The sequence below is a fragment of the Rattus norvegicus genome, chromosome 18 (assembly GCF_036323735.1).
Source record: "Rattus norvegicus strain BN/NHsdMcwi chromosome 18, GRCr8, whole genome shotgun sequence".
Classification (NCBI taxonomy): domain Eukaryota; kingdom Metazoa; phylum Chordata; class Mammalia; order Rodentia; family Muridae; genus Rattus; species Rattus norvegicus.
The window spans coordinates 3,602,535-3,629,854 of NC_086036.1; the positions used below are offsets into that span (position 1 = coordinate 3,602,535).

The window sequence follows — 27,320 nt, forward strand, 5'->3', positions numbered from 1 at the left end:
TGTCAAAACAACCAGCCTCAAGGTCTTTTTAATCTTAGCTCTTGTGATTTGAATCTCAACAACTCCCAGCAAAGCTCATGTGTTAAAATGCTAGGCGACCAGCTGGAGGGGTCATTTAATTTCCAAATTGAGTTACTTTATTCTATGTGCCTGTTTCATTTTCAGGTACGGATAGAATCTTCTCAACATCGTTTTTGAGATTAAAACCCTGACTAGTGCTTGGATATAGTGATGTATAATGCTTCTGCTTTTCCAGTCACTTTGTGAATTTCTCAACAAAACAGAGAATCACAAATTTTATTGTGCCGTCTTATTTTTTGCTCAGCATTATGCCACACTTTCTCATTCTACACTTGCCCTCAAATGACACTAGTAACCACCGCAATCCGTATCACTTTCCCCTCTGGGAACCTGCCGGTTCCGCCCCGCTTCTCCTCGAATTCGGTCCAGTTTCGAATTACCCCGGGAAATAATGATCAGAGTCAGCCTGGCTCGAGCATTCGGAGGCCACACTGGTTGGGTTCATGAGATTCGGTGACTGGGAGGAAGGAACCGGAAGGCGGTGGCCGCACAGGGAGTACCAGCTGAGAGGAAGTCAAACCCACGTCTGCCGTGCCAGGACTGGGTCAACACCAACCCTAGCCAGACGTACTTTGAGCCGGAGGGGCAGAGGCCGGAAGAACAGCCCTCCCGGGTTAGGAGCAGCCAATCAGAAGTGAGAACACTAGCATATAGGACGGAAGAGAAGCAGCCCAGTTCCGGACGCGGCCGCCGCGGCCGCCATCTGTCACCTCATCTCCGGCACCGGCAGCCGGTTGCCCGTGTCCCGCCCGTGTCCCGCCCGTGTCTTCGTCGGAGCCCGCCCTCCTCCTGTCACCTCTCGGCTCCGTTGTCGTCTCTGCCTTCTTCCCCGAATGGATCTGGTCGGAGTGTCTTCACCTGAACCCGGGCCCGCAGCAGCTTGGGGACCCAGTAAGGTAAGCAGTGGCCACGGCAAGTGAGCCAGCTCACGCCAAATGCTTGTCTCCGAAGCCAGGAGGCGTGAGTCGGGAGAACCTTGGGGCGGGACCCTGGCGGCTTCGCTCAGGCCGCCCCGGGTAGTCGGGGTCCGACTGGATCTGCGTCTTGTCTTCTCCATTTGTTCCTGGACAGGAGCGGAAAGCCCCACACGGACGCCGAGGTTTGAGGGAAAACAGCTGGCTCTTGTTTTTCACTAGCCAAGTGGGTCAGCCCAACCCTGAGAAAGCTTAGACAGAAAATTGCTTTAGGAAACTGTCGCTTTCAGACGAGTGCGGGTATCCCAATTCCGTAATGTCTTGTTTTCGATATGTTAAAAGATAAAAAGTCTAGCAGTGCCGTCCCCTTTCCAGGGGCAGTAATACTGTAAAATGGTTATGGATTTTCATGTTCCGCCGTAGGCTTGGTTTTTTCCGTACTTCTCGAATGGCAGACTACGATTCTTTTCTGTTCACGTCTGATTTTGAGCCCTTTTCGTGTTAAACTGGTTAGGATGAAAAGACCTGTAACACTTGCTGAAAGAAATAGTGCTTCCTTTGGGGTTTGTATTCCTCAGGTTTAAGGTTGTGAAGGGAATCCACTCTTCTAAAACTTCGTGATAGTTTCTTGCATGCTACCACAGAATTCAATTATTAATCTTTTTTTAATTTTTTTTATTTTTAAGGGAAATTTTATTTCTTCTCCCACCACAATATATCCCATCAAATTTTTTCAAGCAAGATAAAAATTAAAATGTGGTTACATTCCCTTTTTGTGTTAAGTGATTGATTACAATGAGTTTCCCAATATTGATACATGAATGAATGTTTTCCATAGTGCCTGTGAAAAAAACAAAATATTTCCAAGAACCCACATACATTCATAATCTAAAAGATTAACATAGTATAAGGAAGCAAAATATTTTTCTCAGCCAGTTCTCTTACTAACAGGCTACAATTTGTGGTTACAAAAAAATGATCAATCATATTACTATTTATCTTAAAAAGTGCTCTTATAAAATCTTAAAAGAATCACAAATCTAACTTTACCATAAAAATCAATGAGTCTTTTATACTTTAAATCCACAAAATGCACACTTACTCATTAATATTTTTTAATCAATTATTAATCTTAATGGACCATTTTTTTTTAACCCAGAAAAAGAGATAATTGCCGTTGAGTTGGATTTCGGGTGTTGATGTGGAAGGGTCGGTTTTTTGAGGCAGGGTTTCTTTGTGTAGCCCTGGAACTTGCTCTGTCCATGAATCTGTCCTCTACCTCAGAGATCCACCTGCTTCTGGGACTAAAGACGTGCACCACCACTGCCAGGCTCAACTGCTCAGTTGTCTAAAAGCTGGTTTTATAAGTTTATAACCCTGTAGGAAGAGTCAGAGGCTGTGCTGTAGTTACACCTTCATGTCATTTTATCCATTTGTTTGTGAGGTTCTGACTTTGATACATAAAAGGACAAAGGTAAGCCAGGTTCTCTGAGTTTCTCCAGCAAGACACCCACAGAAGGTGGGGGAAATTCTCAGTGAAAACAGGTATTCTGAGAACATGTTTCACTTCCTAAATAAATAATACCAGATTAAACTGCCCATCACCCTCTCCTGTAAGTGTATATCATCACAACTGTAAAATTCATCCTCATCACTTAACAAAATGTGTGTTCCTGGAGGTTTTTGGTAGACAGACTACCAAAATCCGCTTCGCAAAACCATTTTCCTCTCTAAGCATGGAAAGCCAGTGAGTGCCTGGGGAGGAGGAGACGCAGAGGCCCTGAGAATGCACTGTTTAACACTTTAAAGAATCACTAATGCATAGTTTAATAGGAGAGAGCTTACACTTCATTTATTTGTTGTATTTTTTTGATTGAAGTATATTAGGAAAATCCATCATGAGATCTATCCTTTGATACAGATTTAGATATACATCAAATATAATTGAAGATGGGCACAGTCAAGAGAAATTCAACAGAGTTAGCATGAGTGTGCAATTACACATTCAGTCAGCCCACAGGATGATGATGTCATCAGATCTGATGTAAACTCTGGAAAACTCTATTATACTTGAGAGAATAAAAGTTACAAAGACAAAGCATGACTTAGTAAAACCTTTGGCCTCACAGTTCTGATAGGGTCCCAGTGACCTGCTCTCCCAGGGTACAAGTGACAGAATGCCACACTGCTATTACAGACAAAAAGTGATAGTCCCCCAAGACAGGGGGGACTGCCAACCAGAGGCAGAAGTTAGGAAGTGTCTAGCTCCAACAGGGAGTTGTAGAAATGAATCCATGGAACTGCTACAGACACCAAAGAGTCTGAGAAACTCAAAACCAAGAGGAGCTTAAGGAGACATGACAAATCTAATGTGGTGTCCTGGATGTAGTTCTATATCAGAAAAAGGCATTAGGGGAAAGTTAAGGAAATATTAATAAAGTATGGACTGTAGTTTTAACATATTGCCAGGCATGGTAGTGTGTGCCTGTAGTTCCAAGGCTAAATGCAAGAAAGTCAGGAGATCAAAGCCAGCCTGGGCTACCTAGTGAGGGCCATGTCTCAAAAACTGTCAGTATGTCATGTGCATAGCTGTAATCCCAGGTAGGAGATAGGAGGACTGAAGGTGGGAGGTGAAGTTTCATGGCCACTGTTGGCTCTATACTCTGTCTCCAAGAAAGGTTATATCAATTATGATGAATGTACAATTCTAGTACAAGATGTTGACCATTAGGGAAAAACCAGATGGTTTTTTCCAGAAATGTTTGACTCATTGGCTTGTTGACAATGTGTCTGGATTATTGGTTAGAAAAAGGTCTTCCTGTGAGTTGTGATCTTCTTAGACTTGCTTTAAGTAGAAGACTGAGCTTTTGTTACTGTGCGTCTCTTTTGTGCCTGTCATTTTTCATTTTACTTGAGCCAGTCCTCAGATATCTTCAGTAAAAACCTTTCTATAATTGAGATGAGCAGCTAGGAACAGACACATTATTTGGAATCAAAGGAAAGAAGGCTGATTCCCCTTCAATCTGCACTAGCCAGAGACTGATGAATGTGGCCATGGTCAAGAACCTTGAGGAGCAGAGTTCAGTGGTGGAACTTCCCCAGATTAGATGATGGGACCATATCAGGGTTAAAGATTTAGGGAGCTGACTGTGGGTCTGCCACATACACTATTAGGTTTATGTACTTGGACCCAGAATACTTGAGAGAACCATTTAAAAGGTGAAAGTTTTTGGTTCATGGTTTCAGAGCTTTCAGATCATGGTCACTTGGCTGTGTTTTTGGGCCCGTAGTGAGATAGCATGTCCTGGAAGTCAGAGCTGAGGATCTGGAAGGAAGCAGACCAGAATCCTTTTGGAAAACCCTCACAGGCACACCCAGAAGAGTGATTCAAGTTTGATTATATTGACAGCCACAGTTGACCTCAGGTGCACTCTGAAAGGATTGGGTGCTGCTTCTCAGATGAGCTTAATGTTGTGCATGAATATACTGATGACCAGAACTGGGAGTTGGACTTGGGCTGTCATGCTTACTCCACAGGTTTCTCTCAGCTGAGCCATCTCACCGGCCCACTGCCTCTTAAGTACTCGGTAAAAAGTCTCAAGAGGTGGACACTACATATCCCTAGTGCTAGTTCATAGGAAAAGCCTCCAGTAAAATTTCCAAGCCCCTCTCAGCAGGACTAGCCATTTGTGGAGTGTTCCCTTTCCCAAAGCTATCCTCACAGAGCCCAGGAGAATTTTGTGGGAGGCTTTTACTAGATACTTTTAAATGTTTCAATTTGATTTTAAACTGTGGAAGTCTGAAATTGTGACTGACTTAACTGAAGGAAGTTGCCTCAGTGGGAGGTGTTCCATTTGGGCTGGTTGGCAGAGATAGGGGAAGTACAGCTGTGAGTGTGAGGTTCCACAGGACGTGATCACCATGAGTGGGCAATTCTGGGTGCTGTTTATATCTATGCTCTGTGTTTTTGGACTTAATCTTTGGGGAATAGAGAAACCATTACTTCAAAATAACAAAATTCCTGCCTGACATTGTTAACTCTTCTGAGGAGTGTGTCTAATAGTTTATAGTTAATGTGTTTAGAATCTGGTGATGACAGTAGACCCTGAGCCTCAAAAATAGGCAAGGTGGAGGAAGGGCCCTGAGCAGTTTGAGATGCTGAAAGGCACCAGACCCCTGCAGCTTCAGACTACTTTTGGTTAGGTTTGCATTGTTTCCTTTGGCGTGTATCATGCAATAATTACTTGACTGTTTCTATGCTTAAGCTCTGAGCTGAGTCCTAAGGAAGAGAGTTCACATGCTGTCCTAGCTGATGACAAATTTTAGTGTTGATTCTGCACTAATGGAGCTTTCCTTTGTCTCAGTCTCTAAGCCTTTAAAATGTAGATGCTATGGTCAGATGCAGTGGCTTAATCCCAGCAGGAGAGAGGCAGAGCCTGGTCTACAAAGTTTCAGGACAACCAGAACTACAAAACAGAGACCTAATTCAAATGAGGATCCAAGAGATGGTTCCTCATCCAAGAGAAGGGTTTTACTACAGATCTGAGGGAAAGATGCTCGAGGCATCTGGAAGGGTTCGTTCACACTGGATTTGTCCATGAGTGAGGAAGAAGAGAGAAGCAAGAGGAAGGGAGAGGCAGGCGGGCCCAGGGAAGAGCCACAGCCTGAGAGACTGTGGAAAGTGCACTGCTAGAATGGCTAGGTTATACAGGAGTCCTAAACTGGGAGAAGGGAAGCCCAGCCAGTGGCCTGAAGAGGTAAGATAGGGGGCAGTGCTGGGAAGTGCCAGGAGGAGGAGGCACAGGTACTGAGACTTACCTGGGTTTCTTTGAGATCTGGCAAGACCAACCAACCAATAAAGAGGTAATGTAGCTACTCAGTTGTGCCACGATTTAAATGGGACTTAAGTATAGGACATGCTGAAATGTTATCTGCAGAGCTGGGAGTATAGCTCATGCTGTTGCCCGGAATGGCAGTCACCTGGAGTGGAGTGGACCTTGGCTTCAGTCTCTACCACTGCAAAAAGGAGTGGGGGTCGGGGGGCATGGATGGGGGGCTGCTACGTCCCTTATTGATGTTTGTGGTGAGAATACAGTCATCTGCTTTTAGAGCTTTGTGTTTGGACTGATCAGACCAAGAACTTCTTTTAATTATTTTTACTTTACATGCGTGTTTGTTTATATGAGGGTATTGAATCCCCTAGAAATGGAATTACAGACAATTGTGATCTCCCATGCGAGTATGGGAGTTGAACCTGGGTCCTCTGGAAGAACATCCAGTTACTGTTAACCGCTCGGCCATCTCGCTAAAACCCCAGACCAAGCATTTCTAGGTTAAAGAGCAGAAGGCCAAAGAAAGCCATGTTCTGCTCACTACAGAGAGCTTCAGTCAACTTCCAGGAAGTCTCTGTCCTCTCTAGGGGGTGCCTTCTATGAGGATGGACCAGCTCTACAGTGGCTATTGTAGGTGTGTGCAAGGGGCCATGTGTGCCTCTCTGCCTATGGCTGAGTTCAGACAAAACTCCTCTGGTTCCCTTAGGCAGGAAGTCCTTGTTGACCACCCTCAGGTTCCATCCAGGCAGCGCATCCAAGTCCGTTCTGACCCTGTCCACAGTGCTCTGGAACCTGAGCGTGCGTGGTTTTCCTATCCACTTATCTCCGGGTCTCACGTACCTCTGCGGTCTCTCCTTGGTTGAATAGTTTTGTGGCTAATTCTGTAGTAGACACTCATTAAGGAGTGAGCTCAGACAGTGAGAATAGCACAAAGTGTGACTAAGGGGATGTTCCTAGTAACATCTACATCTTGGTAAAAGCTCTGTACTGTGGGAATGGAGCTAAGACAAGGAGTAAATGATGAATTGGATGTTTTAGGAAAGTGTGAAATAATCTAGAGTCTGTGTTTCAGGAAAGCTGAGACAGTGACGTCACTAAGGGAGGCCAGTGCTGAAGAAGAATCTCAGGGACATTATTACTTTTTTGCAATCATAATTTGTCAAGTCTGATTCACAGACTCTGGAGGTGGGCAATACATATTTTGAGGCTTCTTCTTGGTTCTATTGTAGCATGTACTCAGACATCTTAAGGAGGACTGACACGTTTATGAGCCATGACCTTATGCTTAGATTGGAATTAGGCAAGCTCTTGAGTAGGACTAGAATTGTAATAGTTGGTAAGGTTAATTTTTTTTCCTTTGAGACATCCTTGCTTTGTAGGGCAGACTGGCCTCGAAGTCACAGCAACCTCTTCCTTCAGCCTCCAGAACACTGGAATTACAGGAGTGCACCATCTGGATGGTCGGTCGCACAGACTATTCCCACAAGAAATCTACTAGGGAAGCTCGGTCATAAGCAGAAAGGTTTGATGAGAAGTGGGTTGGAAGGAAGGAGTTAGTTGTGCTTGAGCCTCTTGCCTCCTGTGTAATAGCCTGGTCCTTTTTCAGCCTTGAGAACATACTTACCAGAAGGCAAGGAGCAGGTTTCAGTTCACGCTCACCCTCAATAAGATTGGTATTGGGAGGTGGTCACGTGGCTCAGTGGGTAAAGACTTGCTGCCAGACCTGGTAGTCTGACTTTAGCCCAATTCCTGGGATTCACCTCCCGCCAGGTGTCCTTTGACCTAACTTTTGCCTTGTGGTGCTTGCACACTGAGTAAGCAAGTTACAATGAAATTAACAAAATAAGATGCTTTCTTTTAAAGTGAATTTTGTAAATAGCAAATCACCCATTTTGATGGTTTTAACTAGTTTAATTCTGAAAAAGATAACCTTGTTTTCAACTATTTAGCTACTATTATAAAGTTCTTCTCTTTTGTTTGAACAGTGCCCATGGGCTACCCCTCAAAACACAGTATCCTGTTCACTGGCGGAGGTGATGAGTGAAGAACTGGCCAAAGAGCTGCAGTTGGAAGAAGAAGCAGCTGCTTTCCCTGAAGCTGTGTATGTGACACACACAGCACTTGCCATAGCACAGCGTTAGAGTCTGACTGGGGCTGTCATGACAGATGAGCAAGAGTGCACACTCAGTAATGCAAAAGCAAGTGCACTGTACCGAGTTCATCCTGATTGTCAGTACAGAACAAATACCTCCGAAAATTTAGAACCCTCAGAAAAGCACTCAGAAATGTTCAGATTTTAGAGTTTTTCAGATCATAATTTTTCAGATCAAGAATAATTAGACATTTGTCATTTCAGGCTTTGGGTCTGAAAACTTCAAAATCATAAATACTTTTAGTCCCAAGCAATTCAGAGAAGAGATTCTGAGTTTGTTATCTTAGGCAAACCACTGTTTCTCTGGGTTTTGTTCCTGTTACTGCAACAGTTGAACTATTAGGGTATTGTTTTCTAGTGTTCGTTGTCTGTTTCTTCATTAGTTTTCCTTATACTCTGGCCAGATTATAGACAACAAGCATTCTGGGGTCCGTGTGGATTTCCTGACAGACCCTGTAGTGCTGTCTCCCGGCTCTCAGTCCTAGCTACGGCTCTGAGATGGTGGTGGGTGGGAGCTGACTGGACAGAAGACGGTAGCGCTGGTAGATTCTTCCCCCTTCTCAGTGGGATGTTAGTATTGCAGAGATGCTTTCTCTCACAGGCAGCAGCTGTTTGCACAGCACATCAGGTGAGCTTCTGTCACCTTATTTTGAATAGCGTTGCTGAAGGACCGTTTATTTCTGGAGAAAACATGGACACTTCCAGTGACCTGATGCTGGCTCAGATGCTACAGATGGAATTTGACAGAGAATACGATGCACAGCTTAGGCGTGAAGAAAAGAAGTTCAACGGTGACAGCAAAGGTACCAGACCTCTGTCACTCTGACATTGCCACTGGGTGGTAGGAAATGCCTGTATACATTCCTGAATAAACAGCACCCGTTTTTACCTTTAAGTTTCCATTTCATTTGAAAACTATCGGAAAGTTCATCCCTTTGAAGACAGTGACAGCTCTGAGGACGAGGTTGACTGGCAGGACACTCGCGACGATCCCTACAGACCAGGTGCTGCTTGTTTTCAGGGCATAGTTGGGAAGGGTAGAGTACGGAAGAGCAATGTCTCCAGTGAACTTGTTTAGATCCGTGTTTATCTTGGGATCTCATTTGATAATTCACTCGCTTAGAGTCAAGTGCTCTTGCCGAACTGGAGACTTTACTACTTGCTGTTCTTATAGTCTTGGCTTTTCTTAATTGCTTTCAGCAAAGCCAGTTCCTACTCCCAAAAAGGGTTTTATTGGAAAAGGAAAAGACATCACAACTAAGCATGATGAAGTAGTATGTGGAAGAAAGAACACAGCAAGAATGGAAAACGTAAGTGACAGACAGTATAATCTCTCCATCAAGAGTTCAGATACATTTAAAACCGAATTTCGTCCAGATGTGGTGCCATGCCTTTAACCCCAGTGTCAGGAGACAGAGACATGTGGTGTACATAGTGAGGTACGGGCCAGCCCAGGAGACTGAGTGAAACAGAAACACAAAACACAGAAGGAAGCCAGCGGCATTCTGATACAGCGCCGTACATTTCTAAAGCTTTATTTGCTTTTATTTATTTCATATGGCCTCACACCACATAGTTCAGGCTGGCCTCAAACTCATGCTCCTTTTTTGTGCCTCCTCTGTACTGTGGCCACCACCTCAGCCTGCAGAGATGATCTAGATGACAGCACAAGTCCCAAACCCAGTCTGCGAAAGAGAGTTCAGTGCTGTGGAGTAAAACACATGATGGTGGTGATTTACAAGATTCTAAAATTAAGAAAGCTAGGCATGGAATCCAGCGCTTGGCAGGGAGAGGAAGGAGGATCAGGAATTAATCACCATCCTTGGCTTCATAGTGATTTCAAGGCTAGCTTGGGTACATTAGACTATGTCTTTAGAAAGAATGAATTGAGTGCTTAGTTCTCCTACATTTTTTTTTAAAGACTTATTTATTCATTCTATGTATCTGAGTACACTGCTGCTGTCTTCAGACACACCAGAAGGGGACATCAGATCCCATTACAGATAGTTGTGAGCCACCATGTAGTTGTTGGGAATTGAACTCAGGACCTCTGGAAGAGCAGCCAGTGCCCTTAATCACAGAGCCAGCATTTTTATAGGATACAGCAGTGGGGACAAGAAAAGAACTAGAGGAAGAAGTACTTGCACTTGCTCTTCCAGAGGACCCGCTCCCAGCGCCCACATCAGGTGGTTCACAACCATCAGTATACCCCAGCTCCAGGAGATTTGATGCGTCTGGCCGCCATGGGCATTCACATTGCATGTGCTTGTGCACCCACATACAGTTAAGAGTAAATCTTAAATCCAAAAGCTCTTGGGTACTGGAGAGATAGCTCAGCAGTTTATAGTACTTGCTGCTCCTGCAGAGGACTTGGATTTGTTTACCAGCACCCACACGGTGGCTTGCAACCATCCTTATCTCTAGTTCCAAAGGATGGGATGCTCTTGGTTTCCATGGGCACAGGCACGCCTATGGTAAATTCATATAGGCAAAACACTCACACATACAAATTTAAAAAAGGAATTTTAGCTGTGTGTGAGAGAGACATAGACAGACAGGTATTGGATCCCCTGGCACTGAGTAAAGGTTACTGTGAACTTGTTTACATGGGTGCTGGAACTGACTCAGGCTCTCTGGAAGAACAAGCGTTCCTAACTGGGAAACCACTTCTCTAGTCCCAAATAAATACATCTTTTAAAGTTTTTTTTCATAAATATTGTGATCAGTAAGAATGCAGACCTTAGCACACGAAGGCTTGTCTAGTAAATATGTCACTGAGTGGTTGTTTTATACTCTTGACTGGAATAGCTCTGGAACAGTGCTGTTCAGCAGAACTTAGTGACAGGGGGACTTGTGACATGGTAATCAGCACAAACTTAAATATCCACAGGATGCCTGGCAGCTGCCTGGTTAGACTGTACCATGGAGGTGATTGTACTGTAGCAACTTAGTCCTCAAAAATAATTTATGAAGTTGGATTTTTTGTTAAGGTTTAGAGTTTGTTTAGCTTTCTGACATTGTCTTCTTTGGCATAAAAGTAAGGTACAGAGCAAACGCTGAGAGGCCTTCACCTCAGAAATGGCGAGGTGACTCTGCACAGGCTGTGCTGTCCTTTGGGCTGCACTTTCTTTGTCATTGCTCTTCTGTGTCTGGGACCCCTGCCCCGGGCCTGTGGGTTGTTTCTGCATGAGGTCATCTGTTGAGTATGAAATCTACGAGGCTAACTTGTCACCGTTGTTTCCAACATCATTGTCACCATGTGAAAACATTTAACTCCTGACTTTTCTTTGTCAGTTTGCACCTGGCTTTCAGGTTGGAGATGGAATTGGAATGGATTTAAAACTATCCAACCACGTTTTTAATGCTTTAAAACAACATGCCTACTCGGAAGAACGTCGAAGTGCCCGTCTCCATGAGAAGAAGGAACATTCCACCGCTGTAAGCATTCTTAGCACCTCCCCCATTTTGGTTGAAAAATTCATATTACAAACAGTATCTGAGGAAAAAAGAACAAAACAAAATTTCATCATTTCTCCCATCCCTTTTTCTGAAACTGGCTTTCCAAACCAATGCTACTCAAGTGATGTCACTTTGTGGCATTTTCTAGTTATTTAATCAGTGATTTAAAACACATATTACAGAGTTTTCAATTTCTAGAAGCAGTGCTTTGAGGCTCTCAGGATCTGGTGTGGCTGGGTGGCTTCTCACATGAACATGGTCTCCAGGACAGTACAGGTCCCCAGGACAGCACAGCCTTCAGCAGTGGCCAGCATCTACAGCTGGCTCACCTGCTGCTGCACCCCAGGAGCCACAGCAGTGGCCTAGGTGGCAACCACAGTAGTTGGTGGTGTGGCTGTTAAATATACGAAGCCAGGTGTCATTAGAGGCTTTAGTGGAGGTAGTAATTTTGAGACTTCAAACCCTGACATCACCTACCAGGACCTTCAAGGACCCTAGCTGGCTTAGCAGAAACAGTTGGTGACCCTTGATTTTATGAGAAGACCCTTGATTTCAAGTTTTAACGTGTTCAGAACCAGTATGAGGCTAACTCCTGGTAGTGTTGAAGTGCCCCGTCTGCCTACAGGGACTAGCCGTGTCAAGGAGTTCAGATTGAGCTCAGTGGCTCATGCATATCATCCCAGCACGTTGGAGTTTGAGGCTAACACAGCAGTATTGCCATGAGTTTCAGGGTAGCCTGGGCTTCGCAGGGATTTCCTGGCCAGCCTGGACTAGTGATATCCAAAAAAAAAAAAAAAAAAAAAAGGAAGAAAGAAAAAAAGAGAAAAAAAAAGTTACATTAGCTGCTCTCTGGGCTAATGGAGTTGAAGAAATGTTTGGAAACTGGACATAAAAGTACAATGTGTAAACTGAATTAAACCCTGGCTGTACTGGAACTTGCTTTGTAGACCAGGCTGCCTTGAACTCAGAAATACAAATGCCTCTAAGCTCCCAAGTGCTGGGACTAATGCCATGTGTTACTACACCCATGATTTACTTAGTAATAATCTTACTGCTTCAGAATGCTATGTCCATACAGAGTTCACTGAGATGACAGGATTTGCAGCAGAGCGAGTGGTTATATGGCCTCCTTAAGCCATCTGAATGATAGTATTTGTGACTTAATTAGAATAAAGGTTTTTCCCCCAAAAAAGTTTTCTTTTAATGACAGTAATTTAGAGCATACACTGTGCATTTGAGTGTTTCAGATGATTAAAGTTCTATTTTATTACATATTTATGGGCATTTCATCTGTCTGTCTACCATGTGGGGACCTGGTACCCTTGGATTCCCTGGGACTGGAGTTACAGACAGTTATGAACTGATGTGTGGGTGCTGGGAATTGAATTCAGGTCCATTGGAAGAGCAGCCAGTTCTCTTAATGGCCTACACATTTCTCCAGCCCAGATGTGCTACATTAAAAAAAAAAAAAATGTTTTTGCCTAGTACACTGACACTTGTAACTTAATAGTCTAGTGTTTTACATTAATGAATATAATATCTATTTTGAAAATAACAAAATTACTACTCTTTAGAACACTAATCTTTTTATATTAATGAGGATAATATGTACTATTCTGGCAATAAGTGTACTTACTGAACACTTAAAAAGGGGGCCAGATAGGTGGTTCAGTATAATGTAAAGAACACGTGTTGTTCTTGCAGAGGCTCAGAGCTCCATTACCAGCACCCACATCAGGCCGTTCAAAACTGCCTTAGCACATGCACATGTACACATAAATAAAAAGAATTTAAAAACCCTGTAAGACTACGAGAGAGTTATTTAAACTTGGTTAAAGTTGGTAAAAAAAGATTTTGATTAAGTTAATATTTGGGTTTTGATTTGTTTTAATTTCCAGTTTCTTCTTTAAGGACAGAGAGCCTCATTTCAAGGTTCAGTAGTAGGGGACCCACATTGGGTACACAGGGAAAGATGTCACAAGGTTGGTACTGTCTCAGAACAGGAAGGGAGAAGCTGTTGTCTTATAGCCTGGTGTATGACTTCTGTCTTCAAAGGGTAGAAGAGTTCCCAGTGGAGGGTGGCTAGCTAGGTGAAAAAGATGCTGAGGCCAATCAAGAAAAGTCAGAGTTAGGGAAGGGGAGGGACTTTGTAGACATTGAACCTAGAGATTTACCATCCTGCCTGGGCATCCCACTTGTACCACTTACCACCTGCATTCACTGCCCCAGTCCCTATGGCTATATTTAATCTTGGCTTATGTCCTGGCAGTAGTGTGGGGGCTAGGGAGGAACACATTGCTGCTATAGAAGGAGACAGCAGGTAATGTGACCCTACTCCTCTAGTCCCTTCTCCAGTTCTGTCTCTGCAGGGGAGCTGTGGTGATGCTCCCATTCAGTTTTCTCCTATTTGTTTATCTTGGGACAAAATTGGGGGTTACTGGAGGCCAAGGGGAATATTTCAATGGACAGGAGTCCTGAACACTGTATCTGTGGCCTCCAAGACTGTGCATGGTGCCACCCAGGAGCCGTCATTGTCTCTGAACCTTGTCTACTTTAGTGTCCCACCTGGGAGGACAGGGAAGAGTGGATGAGTAAAGTGTAGAGTGCAGGACTCAAGGTTTTGCTTTCCTTGAAGAGAGTCTTTGCCAACCACATCATCATCTTCCGCAAAGTGGGGAGCCAGGGCTAGGAAGGCAGCAATGCTGTTGAGAACGAAGGGGAAGCCTTGGTCAGAGCACATACTCTTCAGGAGGCTAGGGTTCCCAATACATCAGAGCTCCCACTACGCATATCGGGGCTTATGGTGGGCTGTTTCTCCCTGAGGTCAGTGTGGAGGAAGCACAGAAGATGAGTGGTCATCTTCAGACATTTCCACAGCAGGCCTTGGGGGGGCCTAGCCAGGAATCAGCTTGGGCCTGAGTCCCTTACACACAATCTGTGCCCGTCTCCACACTCAGACACTTAAGTCACCTACTCTGTGCCTTACCATCTTAGGATGGTCCTTCATTGGCTCTGCTTACCTTTGGACATGGGTTACTATGGCTCTGCTGTCAGCACTTAAGTCCCTTTGGGGCTATTCCTCAAGAAACTCTGGCCTTGAAAGTTTTCTGCCACAGAAACAGTGACTATGGTCCAGACTTGGGGCTGTCACCAAACCCATCCCTTTAGCCTCATGACACTGGAGCAGAAATCCAGGGGCCCCCGAGGAAAGTGTATCATTGTGATCATGCTCTAACAAGAGCCAGCTTTGCATTTGCCTTAAAGAGAGTCTTTCATGTTGACCATTTTCACTTATAGAACTTTATCTCTTACAGGAAAAAGCAGTTGATCCTAAGACACGCTTACTTATGTATAAAATGGTCAACTCTGGAATGTTGGAGACAATCACTGGCTGTATTAGTACAGGAAAGGAATCTGTTGTCTTTCATGCATATGGAGGGAGGTAAATGAAAAAACAAAACAACAACAACAACAAAAAAACAAAAACAAAAAACCAGCACCGTGGTGAAAACACCTTTCCCCTCAGGACTGATGGATTTACATATAATCAAACTTAATGCTGCATAATGAGTAGAATCATTTAGAAATTATTACTATGGAAAGGTTAGGCAGTACTTTTTATTTATTTGCACTTATAAGCATTCAAATTCCTATTAATCAAGTCTTTGCCTTTAGTTTTCTTAATTATTCCTCTTTACACACATCCATAATGCACAAACATCACAATGAAGTGGATTGTTAAGGTCTAAGGAAGAGGAGAGAAGGCAGCGCAGGGCCTGGGGCTGCGACTCCGAGTTAGAGCACAAGCTTCATGCGCAAAAGGCGCTGGGTCCAATCCCAGCACAAAACAAAACAGCCAAAAAGGAAGGAGGTGTGTGTGGGAGGGGCTTGCCTCTTTCAACCTCAGATCTGGAACAGGCTATACTCACTATGGGTATTTTGTAGAGCACAATGAGGTCATATTTTGTAATTGCTAGTATTAATCTTAATAAACATTTCTTAATATTTCAACACAGGCTTCCTTGAAATAAGACATATGACTTAATGTGCTAATTATTGTAAAGCAAACGATTGCCCATGACTAAAACTTTACAAGCAAGTGTTGAAACTTTACAAGGAAGTGTTAGAAGTGGTCTTCATCTGAACTTACTTAAGGTTTTCCCATAAGTAACAATTTTGAGCCCAATCTTTCAGAAGTTCGTGTATGTTTATTACTTATCTGGTGCAGTGATCTTTCCCCGGTTGACATACTTTAAGGACTTTAGGTATCAGTAGACCTTTCTAGATGGAACCGTTCCTTCTTTTGAATGTGTGTGCAGCCAGTGACAGTAAGAGGCCGGATGGCACTGGCCCTGGAGCTGGAGTTACAGGTGTTAGTGAGTGTTTTGCGTGGGTGCTGGGAACCAAATTCCAGTCCTTGGAATAGGAAGCACGGCAAGTGCTCTTATCCTCCGAGCCATCTCTCCATCCACAGCCATGCTACTTGAAATGACATGGCAACATGGAGGGAGATCCTTGGATTTTGGTTTTCGAGACAGGGTTTCTGAGTGTAACCAGCCTTGGTTGTCCTGGACTTGCTTTGTAGACCAGGCTGGCCTCAAGCTCACAGAGATCTGCCTGCCTTCGAGTATCAGGATTAAAGGCATGCGGCATCACCCTTGACTTAGTCCGAGGTCTTTAAAAGAACATAAATGATAGGATTACATCACAGACATATGTATATATTCTAAAGGGGATGATTGATTAGAGTGTCTCACAAACTGCAGTCTGATAGTTCAGCAGTAGATGCCTCCTGATAGATAGAAAGGCCAGGAATCGGAGAGTTGTTGAGTCCAGGAGACTGCATGTCTGGGAGTTCCTAGGGAGCTGCTGGTCCTCAGTCTGCACTGGAATCATGAAGAAGTAGTGTGAGGGATGGATACCTTAGCAGCAGGGTAGATCTTGCCAGCAAGACTGAGGGCAATTAGACCTTCCTCTCCCTTTTATGTGGGCTGTTACAGAAAGTCTGGGCCAGATATAGGGTGGATCTTCCTACCTAAGATGATCTGATCAAGAATAATCCCTAGCCAGGTGGTGGTGGCACATGCCTTTAATCATAGCACTTGGGAGGCAGAGGCAGGACGATCTCTGAGTTTGAGCCAGGGCTACATTGTGAGACCCTGTCCTAGCCAAAAAACAAAGAAGAGGAGGAGTAGAGGAAAAAGGAGGAGAGGAGGAGGAGGAGAACTCCTCCTCATAGCATGCTTGGTGTCAGTTGATTACAAGTACAGCAGAGTTAACACCCAAGACCGGCCACCACTCTAGAAATGTAGCCCTGTGACCGAAGTTGCCCGGGGAGAGGGAGGAAGGAAGGGAAGCTTCCTCAGCCTTATAGTCAAAGCTTCAGCTCTGTCGATGATGTTATTAACAACTCCAATTCTGTGCTAGTCAGCAGATTTCCACTTTTCCCTGACAGTAAATGTTAGAGATACAGGGAATAACACGATGCAAACGCACTGGATGTGGTAAGGGCCTTATGTTGACACAGGAAGTTAGAAGGATGCACACAGGTGTTGCAGCTTCCTGTGAGGTAAGAGTTTCCTTGAGCAACAGTAAGACCCTGTACTAAGGAGAGAAGGAGCTGGTGTGGTGCCTGTAATCTCAGCACTCAGCCTAGGCTATCTGAGTCCCTGTCTCAAAAAATAAAGGCCAGAAAATTAGCAGAGGGATAGGTAACTTGTGTGAGATAAGGTTCATGGACGTGTTTTGCTAGGAGAATACTGAGGTGAATTATTTAAATTTGGACTCTATTACTGATTGTTTTAAATGTCAGGTTTTATTTACTCTGTGGGTAAACGATCCAATGATAGGAAGCTCCCCTCAAGTAGCCTAGTCTGTCTATAACATATTTAGGGTATTGGGTTCATTTCTTTGTAATCTCTTCCTGAAAACTTCTCATCCACCTTCCAGTGTGTGAGTGCCTTCCATCTGCTGGGTGTTCTTAGTGCTCAAGTTCCTCTTAGTTCCTGTTGTGACACAGCACAGTCCCCACCACCGCACCGCTGCCTTCAAGGTTATTGCTATGCTACATAGACAGCACAGATGTGTGCTGCTGTCCAAGGTTTCACTGGGGCAGTATCCTGGCTTTGACGAGAGAGCAGGGAAGTCTGGGGAAGTGACAAAGGACCTACCTGGTGTGGAAGATCAGCCTGCACTGCACTGCAGGCTAGAGAGAGCAGCCTACGAAGCAGGGGAGGTGTGGCAGGAAGGAGTGTGAATCTGGAAGGAGTCTTCTGTTTAAGCACAGTGGGAAACAAAGACGGGGTTTTTATTTTCAAAAGATGACTTGAGTTGCTAGAAGGAAAATGGATGATAAAAAAGAAAAAGGGCTTGGCTTTGGATGTGGCTCAGTACTTAATAGCATGGAGAGTCCTGGGTTCAGTCCCTATGACAATGGAAACCCTTCCTGGCAGTGAAGTGAGGAATAGGAAGCTATGGTTAGAAAGTATAATCAGCAATCTGTGCTGTTGGATTGGACATGGGCTACTCTACAGCCAGCCTAGCCAATGTTGGTGTTATTTCCTGAGATGAGAGCCTAAGGGAAAATCAATCTAGGAAGCCATTGTTCTTGGCATGGAGAATTGAAGACACCTGCTACACATCCAGGGAAACTGAATATGGGTTGAATAAAGGGCCTGACATTGTAGAGAAAATGCGGAGCAGGTATGGAAGGGTAAGTGCTCTCCACAGGTAGAGGTCATGAAGGCCTTAGATCTCACATAAGGAAAGGGGTTCCTAAAGGGGCTGAGTGGAGAAGTAGCCAGAAGAGTGTAATACACACAGGTTGCTGGCTTAGTTCAGATTCTGTCTTCTGGAAGCATTTCTCTTGCAGCTTAGCATGCCTGCAGGTATTTAGAAGTGTTGCTATAGTTCACACACCTTCTTTTCTTCCTATTTATCGCTGTGATTCAAACCTTTTGAGTCAGCCCTGCCTCTGCCTTCCTTGCTCTTCCTACCCTAACATGCTGATCATGTGATATGCCTTCATGATTGCTGCTCCCTCTGGAGAAATGCCCGAGCTCTTTGCAGCCTGTCTCCTCCCCACCCTGTCACTCATCTCCACCTTTGATTTCCTCTCTCTAGCCAGGACTTTACGGTACTGTTTCCTCAGAAAGGGCCCGAGTCTCTTGTGAATATGGTTCAAATCCTCCCCTTTGGCCTGGCTCTGGCACTCTCCAATGCTGGTCACCTTGTGCATCCTTGTTGGCTCTCTCCAGTGTCCATTCATACTCTTGCTTCTGCTCCCTTCCTCCTCCTGCCTCTTCATGTGCTCACAGGGCGCACTCACACCTTTTAGTCACCCTCACACAGCTGCCAAGAAAGGAATTATTTTTTAAAAGGGTTTTCTCTATATTGATTTTGTTGAGTTTTACTCCCAAATCATCCAAGGTCATAATGGTTTGTTTTAAGGAGTACGTTTTCCCATTATTTGTCAAGCTTGAGTCTATAGTCATGAAACTAAACTTACATTAAAAGAAACAAAACCAACTAGGACCAGTAGTGTATGTCTATGGGTCTATATCTTGGGGAGCTGAGGCAGAAGAATCCTTTGGGTCTAGGAATTCCAGGCCATTCTAGGAAACATATCAGACCCCCCCCCCCCCAGAACCTAACATTTTATTCAGATACAATACTTGAAGGTATTAAATAGAAAAGACAATACAGTTGCTGGCACCTTGAAACAAAGTTGGTGTACTTGGGCGGGATAGTCTCTCCGTGCATTGCAACTATGTCGACTTAGTTCTTCTTCTTCCCTTTCCCCTTAGCCTGGAGGATGAAAAGGAGGATGGTAAAGTTATACCAACAGAATGTGCCATCAAGGTATTTAAAACAACTCTTAATGAGTTCAAGAATCGTGACAAATACATTAAAGATGATTTCAGGTTTAAAGATCGCTTCAGTAAACTAAATCCACGTAAGATCATCCGCATGTGGGCAGAGAAGGAGATGCACAATCTCACAAGGTAAAGAAAACGGTCTTGCCGCAGGCGACCTTGGGAATTACCCTGTGTGCCCGGACCGCTAGCAGGCCAGGATCCATGCTGTCTTTTAAGCTGATTTACAGAAGAGCAAACGGCTTTGGCTTTTTAGTGCTTCATGAGACTTTTTGTCAGAAAACACTTCCATGTTTTGAACCAGAATTCCTACTTTGTAAATGAAAAGCCATTTTCCTGCGTTATTGATATTTTAAGAGAAACTAAGGCACCATCTGCCTAGACATGCTATTATTCTACGTATGAAAGTTCTCTGTTGAATATTCTTTCCGGAGAATCACAGTGCATGCAGGGCGCCTACTGCACCTATGCCAACCTTCCCACTGTTGAGTGTCCCTACCAGGGGCTCTGTCTTAACTTTTTTTTTTGTTTCCACATCTCTTGTGTAGAACATAATAGCAGCTCAATGCAGGCCCTAGTTAGGTGTTTGTTAAATTAATGGATGTTGCCTCCTGATCTTTATATTCTTAATTATTTCTTTCTATATAGAATGCAGAAGGCTGGAATTCCTTGTCCAACAGTTGTACTGCTTAAGAAGCACATTTTAGTTATGTCTTTCATTGGCCACGATCAAGTTCCAGCCCCTAAATTAAAGGAAGTAAAGCTTAGTGAAGAAGAAATGAAAGATGCCTACCACCAGACTCTCCACGTAAGTAGTACCTACCACCAGACTCTCCACGTAAGTGCCTTTGTAGCTGTGTGCACTGATGTGTGAATAGTGTGCTGTAGTCCCAGGTACACTCAGCCCAGCTCTTCACGGCCACCCTGGCGACTTTACAGCTGCCTCTCTGTAACCCTCTACCCTGGGTCCTGGCTAAAGCTGAAGGACCTCAAGTCCAAGGCCAGCTTGAACTCCTTAGTCCACCCTATCCAACAGAAAGAGTTGCTTTTGTGCTTTGTATGTTGAATGTTAGGTAACTTAAGACATTCATGGAGCAAGGGCGGGCTTCACTCTTAGCACTGCCAACTTAAAATATTAAGCCACTTTTCACTGAACTTCAGTCAAGTTTAGCAGATGGAATCCTGTGTGTCTGAGTCCTTAGAAGTTCCTTAACAGTAAAGAAAGGGCCTACAGCCACTCTCTGGAGTCAGAGGAGGCAGATGGCATCCTTCTGGCAGGATGATGGTGAAAACTGAAGACTGGAGTGACAGTTGCTGAGTCAGATGCTCCAACTGGAAACCCTATGTCAGGAGTGTTGGGGTGATAGCTGAATTAGGTTCGAGGCCTCCTGCTTAAGGCGGTGTTCCTTGTCCTGTCATTGCTCCTCTGGAGTGTTCTCAGTGAACACTGGAGAGGCTTACAGTGTGCATGGAGCCTTTGTGTCGTACAGCAGCAGACGGGAATATAAAAACATTGCCTAAGTCACGATCGAGGGGCCTGGGCTTCAGTGGTGCAATTATCCTCAGCCTTGGGGTCATCCCAGGGCTCCTGGGCTCTGATGCAAACAGGAAGTGTGAGGGCAGGGAGTGGACTTAAGCCAGTATATTTCTGTGCAAGCCTAGGGCTGAGTTTGCACTCCTAGTATCCCTCTAAAAAGCCTGGTGTGTGTCTGCAATCCCAGCCCTGGGAGGAAACAGGAGGATCCCAGGCCTTGCTGGCAGGCTACTCTAGCTGAATCTGTGAGCTCCAGGTTTATAGGGAGAGAGAGACCTTGTCTCAAGACCTTGTCTCAAGGTGGAGAGCAATAGAGGAAGACACCAGACATGGACTTCTGGCTTCTACATGCGTGCACACTTACACATTCATGAACACGCATACATACAAAAAAGGATACAGTCAGGCAGGTAAACCACCTTCCACTGCTAGAAAAGAGCCATGAAAAAAAGAAATTCTTTTCTGGGTGACTGGGAAGAGACAAAATGGTCGACTTTTGTTGTTTGGTTCTGTTAGGGAGGCAAACAGTGGTTTCAATTATAAGGTTCAGTGTGTGATGCTCCTTAATTTAAAAAGGCTGTTAGTCACACGTGCCACACACTGAGAATCCCAGCACTTGGGAGTCTAAGGCAGAAAGTTTATGAGTTCAAGACCAGCTCACACTACATACCAAGACATTGGCTCACAAACAAGGACATCTCTATTCCTACTCCACCAACCCTGGTGAGAAATACTTTTCATGTGGAATTGTGTGTGCTCCACAGAGGACTCAGTGAGACACCTTTACAGAGGGAGGGACCTACCTTGGCCCCCTGCTTAGGCAACAGATCCATTTGGAATCTGACCATGGGCTGATTTTGTTGTCCCAGCAAGAAAGCAGAATGTCGCACCCTAGTTCTCTGGCAGTGCCCTGCTATCCCTCATCCTCCTAAGCAGCACTGAGGCAACAGGAGGAAGGAGGGCTCTGGTGAGGCTGTGACTCAGTTGTCGAACTTGTGCGTCCTCAGGTCCAGTTCATTACTGTGACTAATAAGAAAGGAAATAAGTTTTTAACTTGTTTTTCTGGGAAGTATTGATTGAGGTGTACTTTAATCAGTAACTTAATTCATTTAGTAGAGCTCAATTAGAGCTGTGCCTTCATTCCCTCAATATCCTCTCCTTTCTCACAGTTGATGCAGCAGTTGTACAAGGAATGCACCCTTGTGCACGCCGACCTCAGCGAGTACAACATGCTGTGGCATGCTGGGAAGGTAAGTGGCACAGTTAGTTTATATCCAGGTTACATTTCCTGATGTGAGTCAGTGAGTGTAAACACATTGATTTATGCTCTGTGTTTACTAGGTCTGGTTGATTGATGTCAGTCAGTCGGTAGAACCGACCCATCCTCATGGCCTGGAGTTCTTATTCCGTGACTGTAGGAACGTTTCACAGGTAGGCGTGCAAAGCAGTGTCTTTCAAAGGACCAACAGGTTCAAATATTTTCTCACTCCTAAGAGAACCATGTTTGTAGAAATTTAAGGAAGGGATACCAGCTCCCTTGCTGATAAGGAGATAAAGGAGACATTTTCTGAATTCATTCATGGACTCTTGAGCCTGTGACTCTCATAACCTGCTTCTAAGGTCTTAGTGCATAAACCAACGGTGGGATGTGGTAAGCCTGCTGCTTCCTGCCACGTTGCTCTGTGATAGATGAGGAGGAGCAGTGCCTGGTCACTCTCACTTCGCATTTTGCTAGCAGGAGAACCAAGTGAGAGAATAACTGTACTAGAGGTAAGCTGTGGGCTGCTTAAAAATTATAACTCATGGGGTTTAGTGAATATAGCATCTGTCTGTACGACACCAGGCCAAAGTAATTGTACACAGGGCACCACATTTATAAGTGAAGAGGAGATATCAGCAAGCAGAGCAGGTGCTAAAGATGGACAGACGTCAAGTAGAACTTGGTCCTCTTAACCTAATGCCTGCAAAATGGTGACGGCGTTTACTGGTGTCTTGTTCATGCTGGTCTGTGAGAACTTTGCTGGTGACCGTTTGTATGCCATTGCTAGTTCTTCCAGAAGGGAGGAGTAAAGGAAGCCCTTAACGAGCGGGAGCTGTTCAATGCTGTTTCTGGCCTGAGCATCTCAGCAGACAATGAAGCTGACTTCTTAGCTGAGGTGAGTGGTGTAGCTCTCTGTCCTCTTATTGCTGCTGAGGAGCTGTCCCGGGCTCAGACTCTACCTGACCGCCCTCCAAACCCGTCTCATCCTCCTCCTCTACAGAGTTGGCAGTGTGCTTACAGTGAGGAATAGACTACTGGGCACGGCACCTGTCTTTAATCCCAGCACTCAGGAGGCAGAGACAGTACGATCTTTGAGCTCTAGGGCAGCCTGGTCTACAGAGTGTGTTCCGTGGCAGGGGTCTAAAAAGAAGGGCTGGGTAACGACACATCCCAGCTTAGTTTTCTTTCTCCAGTCTAAAGAACGAGGATGCTGACTTAGGAGTGCTCTGGGTGATATGAAAACAGGAGCTCATGGAGCCCGCCTGCCCTTTGCAGAAGGTAGCCACAGAGATTCCTCCATTGTAGTGCCAGAGCTATAGGAACAAAGAGGCAGAAAGCCAGATTCCTTCAGAGATCTCTTGATACCTTAGGATTGGACAAAAGTTAAAATATAAGAGTGACAGCTAGCTGTGAATGTCACACCCTTTAATCCCAGAGGCTGGTGGATCTTTGTGAGCTTGAGGCCACCCTGATGTACACAGAGAGTTGCAGGCTATCTAGTCTACATAGAGAAAGGATGTCTTTTAAAAAGTGCATTTCCCCAGCATTTTACCCACAAGGCAGAGAGTAGAGTCTATTTCTGAAATTCTCATGTGAAACTTGAGCTTGGCCAAGCTCTGGGGGAACCTAAGAACAGGAAGTACAGAGAGCTCACAAATGGGGTTAACACTGTCGAGTGGGGGCTGTACTGAGAACACCGCAAAACTGATCAGATTCTAGTTCCTGACTTCATATAGATACTCAGTACTGACCTTGGTAATATAATTGAGTCAGAAGCAAACAGTTATATGTACACATGTGTCACATACAGAGGGGGTAGGGAGAGGGAGGTGAGAGACAGACAGACTGACTGACAGAGACAGACTGACTCTAATTCAAGGCCAGCATCATTACTAATGGCCAGGGGTTAGAGAGGAAAAATGCCACCTTGGTCAGGTATGATCATAAAAAGTCAAAACTTGACGAGTGGATTCCATGATTGGTTCTGTAGATAGAAGCTTTGGAGAAAATGAACGAAGATCATGTTCAGAAGAATGGAAGGAAAGCAGCCTCGTTTCTGAAAGATGAAGGAAGTCCACCCATGCTGTATGCAGAGTAGTCCAGCAGAGATGGCCAGCTGCCACAGCCAGCGAGTGGGTGACCTGACAGACCAAAGCAGGAGTGGACAGCGCTGCTTCTGTGCTCCTCACTCTGACCCACGTGCCAGATGTGTGCAATTTTTAACTCGGCATTGAAAGAATAAAATGTCACTACCTCTCATCTTACAAAAAGGATAATAGAATTCTTTAACACATACAGATGTGTAGCCAAAGGAGTCTGGATTTTACACAACTCATGATCTGAAATGTCTTGATGAGGATTTTCACATAGGCAGTGTTTCCAAACGTGGGAGGTGGGGACTGAGGTTTTTGCAGGGGAGGCTCGATGGCTGCACTGCTCCACGCCACTTGCCTCTTGCTTTCCCTGGCATCTATGGGTGAATGCTACCATTTTAAATCAGCCTTCTCAACTGCTGGACTGTGAGCCTGGAGACCCCGGTGGGTCTAGAAGTGGGCATTTGGCTTCAGAGTGGATGGCGGAAGTAGACAGAAGCAGTGTGCCTGGTGGTAGACCTCGGATGTGTGGGAGTCTACATTTCTATCTCACCCAGGAAAGACAACGTGGGTTTCTGAAAGATAAATAGAGAAGGATTTCTTAACTAAATTTTAAAACTTTCAGGTTTTCTTCATTTAGGTTAAATGGTTGGGATGTAATTCATCTACATTTATAATGAAATATAAAGTATCTGGAAGGGCAGAATGTAAGAATTGTATCTGATACAGTTTAAGAAGGCAATGAAACATTTCAGTTTACATTTCCCTAAAATTGTTCACATATTGATTGCTAATCATTTGGAGAGAAATAGAACAAAGTAACTAGAGAACTTAAATAAGTGGAAGACAAAGTAATGAATTAACCAGCAACTCAGCTGTTGGCCTCTTTGCCCGTCTTCACCCTGGCTGGACTCAGCTTGAGAAGGGGAGGGAGCCTTGTTCTGAAGACCAGTGGCTGCTTGCTCTCACCTCATTACCCCATTCCAGGAGTCACAGTGGATCCACTAAACACCTAACTTTCTGTCCGGTTATAAAGAGTAAATGTAATTTATATTTGAAAGGTTTTAACATTATTTAAATGGCCAGCTATGTTCTTTCTAGACTATTTATCTTTGTTTCTGTTATACTGCTTTCAATTGCATTCCAGAGGAGTGGGAATTTAGGTGACTCCTCCACTTACGCGATGTTTGCCACTCCACACAGAGTTAAATGATGACTAAGTATTGGCTGGACGGAAATCCCAGAAAACTCATTTGGAACAATCATTTAAAACTTTGTTTGCTTTCTTGACATATTCTTTCTCAAACCATTGCCTGGAGTGTGCTATGAACTTGCCTTTCAAGAAATTAAAAATGAAGAGATCATTTTAGAATTGGTTCACTGTGTGGTTAATTCTTAGTCCTTATTTTAATGTCCTGGCACCAAGACACCCTTTCTATAGTGAAGTGTAAGTGCGCGCGCGCGCGCACACACACACACACACACACACACACACATGATTTCTGTTTTGAGTTTTACTAACAATGCTCTATACATACTTTTTTTCCCTTTTGTGAGTTCAGGACATTTTTCATATAGCTGGATGTTGTAGGAGATACTAATTTGATAAGTAATTTAGTAAAGTGTATATATGTTTGTAATAGGAATATTTTGCCTTATTTTATTGATTGTGGAGATCTATATCTGTATATAGAGCTACATATATATCTATAAAAATAAGTTACCAACACAAGGTGATTGGAGAGAATTTCTGTCTCAATAAGATAATTCATTACTAGTTTCCTTTATATGAAGAGTCAGATTCCAGTACTTAGAAGGTAGAGGTAGGCAGATCTCTGAGTTTGAGGCCAACCTCATATGTATAATGAAGTTAAACTCTGGATTGTGCTTGCACACACCTTTAACCCTGGCAACAGGATGGGCTGAGGCAGGAGAATTGCTACAAGTTTAAGACCAGCCTTAGAGTCTGCCTAAGAACAAAATGGATGGACAAAGCAAACTGAAGTTGGGCAAAGGCTGACTGGGACTGGAGAGTCTACTTTCAAAGTGGTCTCACTTCTCTATGGGAGGGAAGTTTCATCCATGCTGTCTCAGGGTGATAGGACTTGAAGAGGAAATCACACCTATTTATTGAGTACACACTTTACACAGCACAGAGCACTCAAAAAAAAAAAAAAGTTAAACTCTGGATTTGAACTTGCACTGGCAGAAGCAGGCAGATTTTTTTTCTCCAAAAACAAAAGCTATCCTGAGTCATTGGACAAAGGCCACTGTGGTGATTTAGAGGAGAATGGCCCCCATAGGTTCACGTTTGAATATTTGGCTCACAGTTTGGGGAGGATGAGGTGGCATGGCCTTGGAGGAGGTATGTCACTGTGGGTTGACTTTGAGGTCTTAAAAGCCTACACCAGGCCCAGGTGTCTGCTGCCCTGGGGTCTGGGTGTAAAGCTCTCAGCTACTGCCCCAGCATCATGCCTCTGCTTCCTGCCATGACCATCATGGGCTAATCTTCTAAGACTGTAAGCAAGCTTCCAATTAAACGTTTCCTGTTCTGAGTTGCCTAGGTCATGGTCTCTTCACAGTAATAGACCAGTAACCAAGACAGCCATTGAGTCTGAGGAAAAGGAGACTAGGCAAGGGCCTAGTCATGGCCATATGACTAGGAAGAGAAAGTTCAACAAGGCAGATTTTTACAGATTTCTTCCAGCCGTGGTTCAGGAAGGGTGCCCTCCCCCATGCTGGAGTTCATCTCCCTCTTGGGAAGGTTACAAGTGTTTCTTGGAGAGGTTGCTAAATAGCTTTCTCAGAACACAAGGGCAGAGTGGCATGTTGGGAGTGGCATGTTTTGCACCCTTTCATTTGACTGCTGGGACAATAGCTACTTGCAGGCTATTGTCTGCTCAGTCTTTGGAAGGCAGCAGTCTCTCCAGGGTCCTGGCTGAGTCTCCTTATAACATGGCAGCTGGTTTTCCCTAGAGTGGGGGATATAGAACAATAGATAAAGAGTCACAAAGGCTTATTTAAAAAAATTGTAGATCCTTTTCTCCCTTCCCTTTCGTCTTTCCAAAACCTCCCATGCCTCCTTAATTTCGTTCAAATCCATGGCCTCTTTTTCATTAG

The 27,320-nt window shown here is 44.4% G+C and overlaps 1 protein-coding gene across 2 annotated transcripts; it reads left to right on the plus strand.

Moving 5' to 3' along the window:
• On the plus strand, positions 1–25,574 carry Riok3 (RIO kinase 3). Of its 2 annotated transcripts, NM_001108423.1 has the most exon segments (13): positions 1–977; positions 7,813–7,928; positions 8,637–8,782; positions 8,876–8,983; positions 9,180–9,289; positions 11,274–11,417; positions 14,753–14,880; positions 19,244–19,441; positions 19,961–20,120; positions 22,016–22,096; positions 22,188–22,277; positions 22,895–23,002; positions 24,098–25,574. In NM_001108423.1, coding segments are annotated over 13 exon segments (1,560 nt in total). In that variant the 5' UTR covers positions 1–914; the 3' UTR covers positions 24,206–25,574.
• The last annotated feature ends 1,746 nt before the right edge of the window (positions 25,575–27,320 follow it).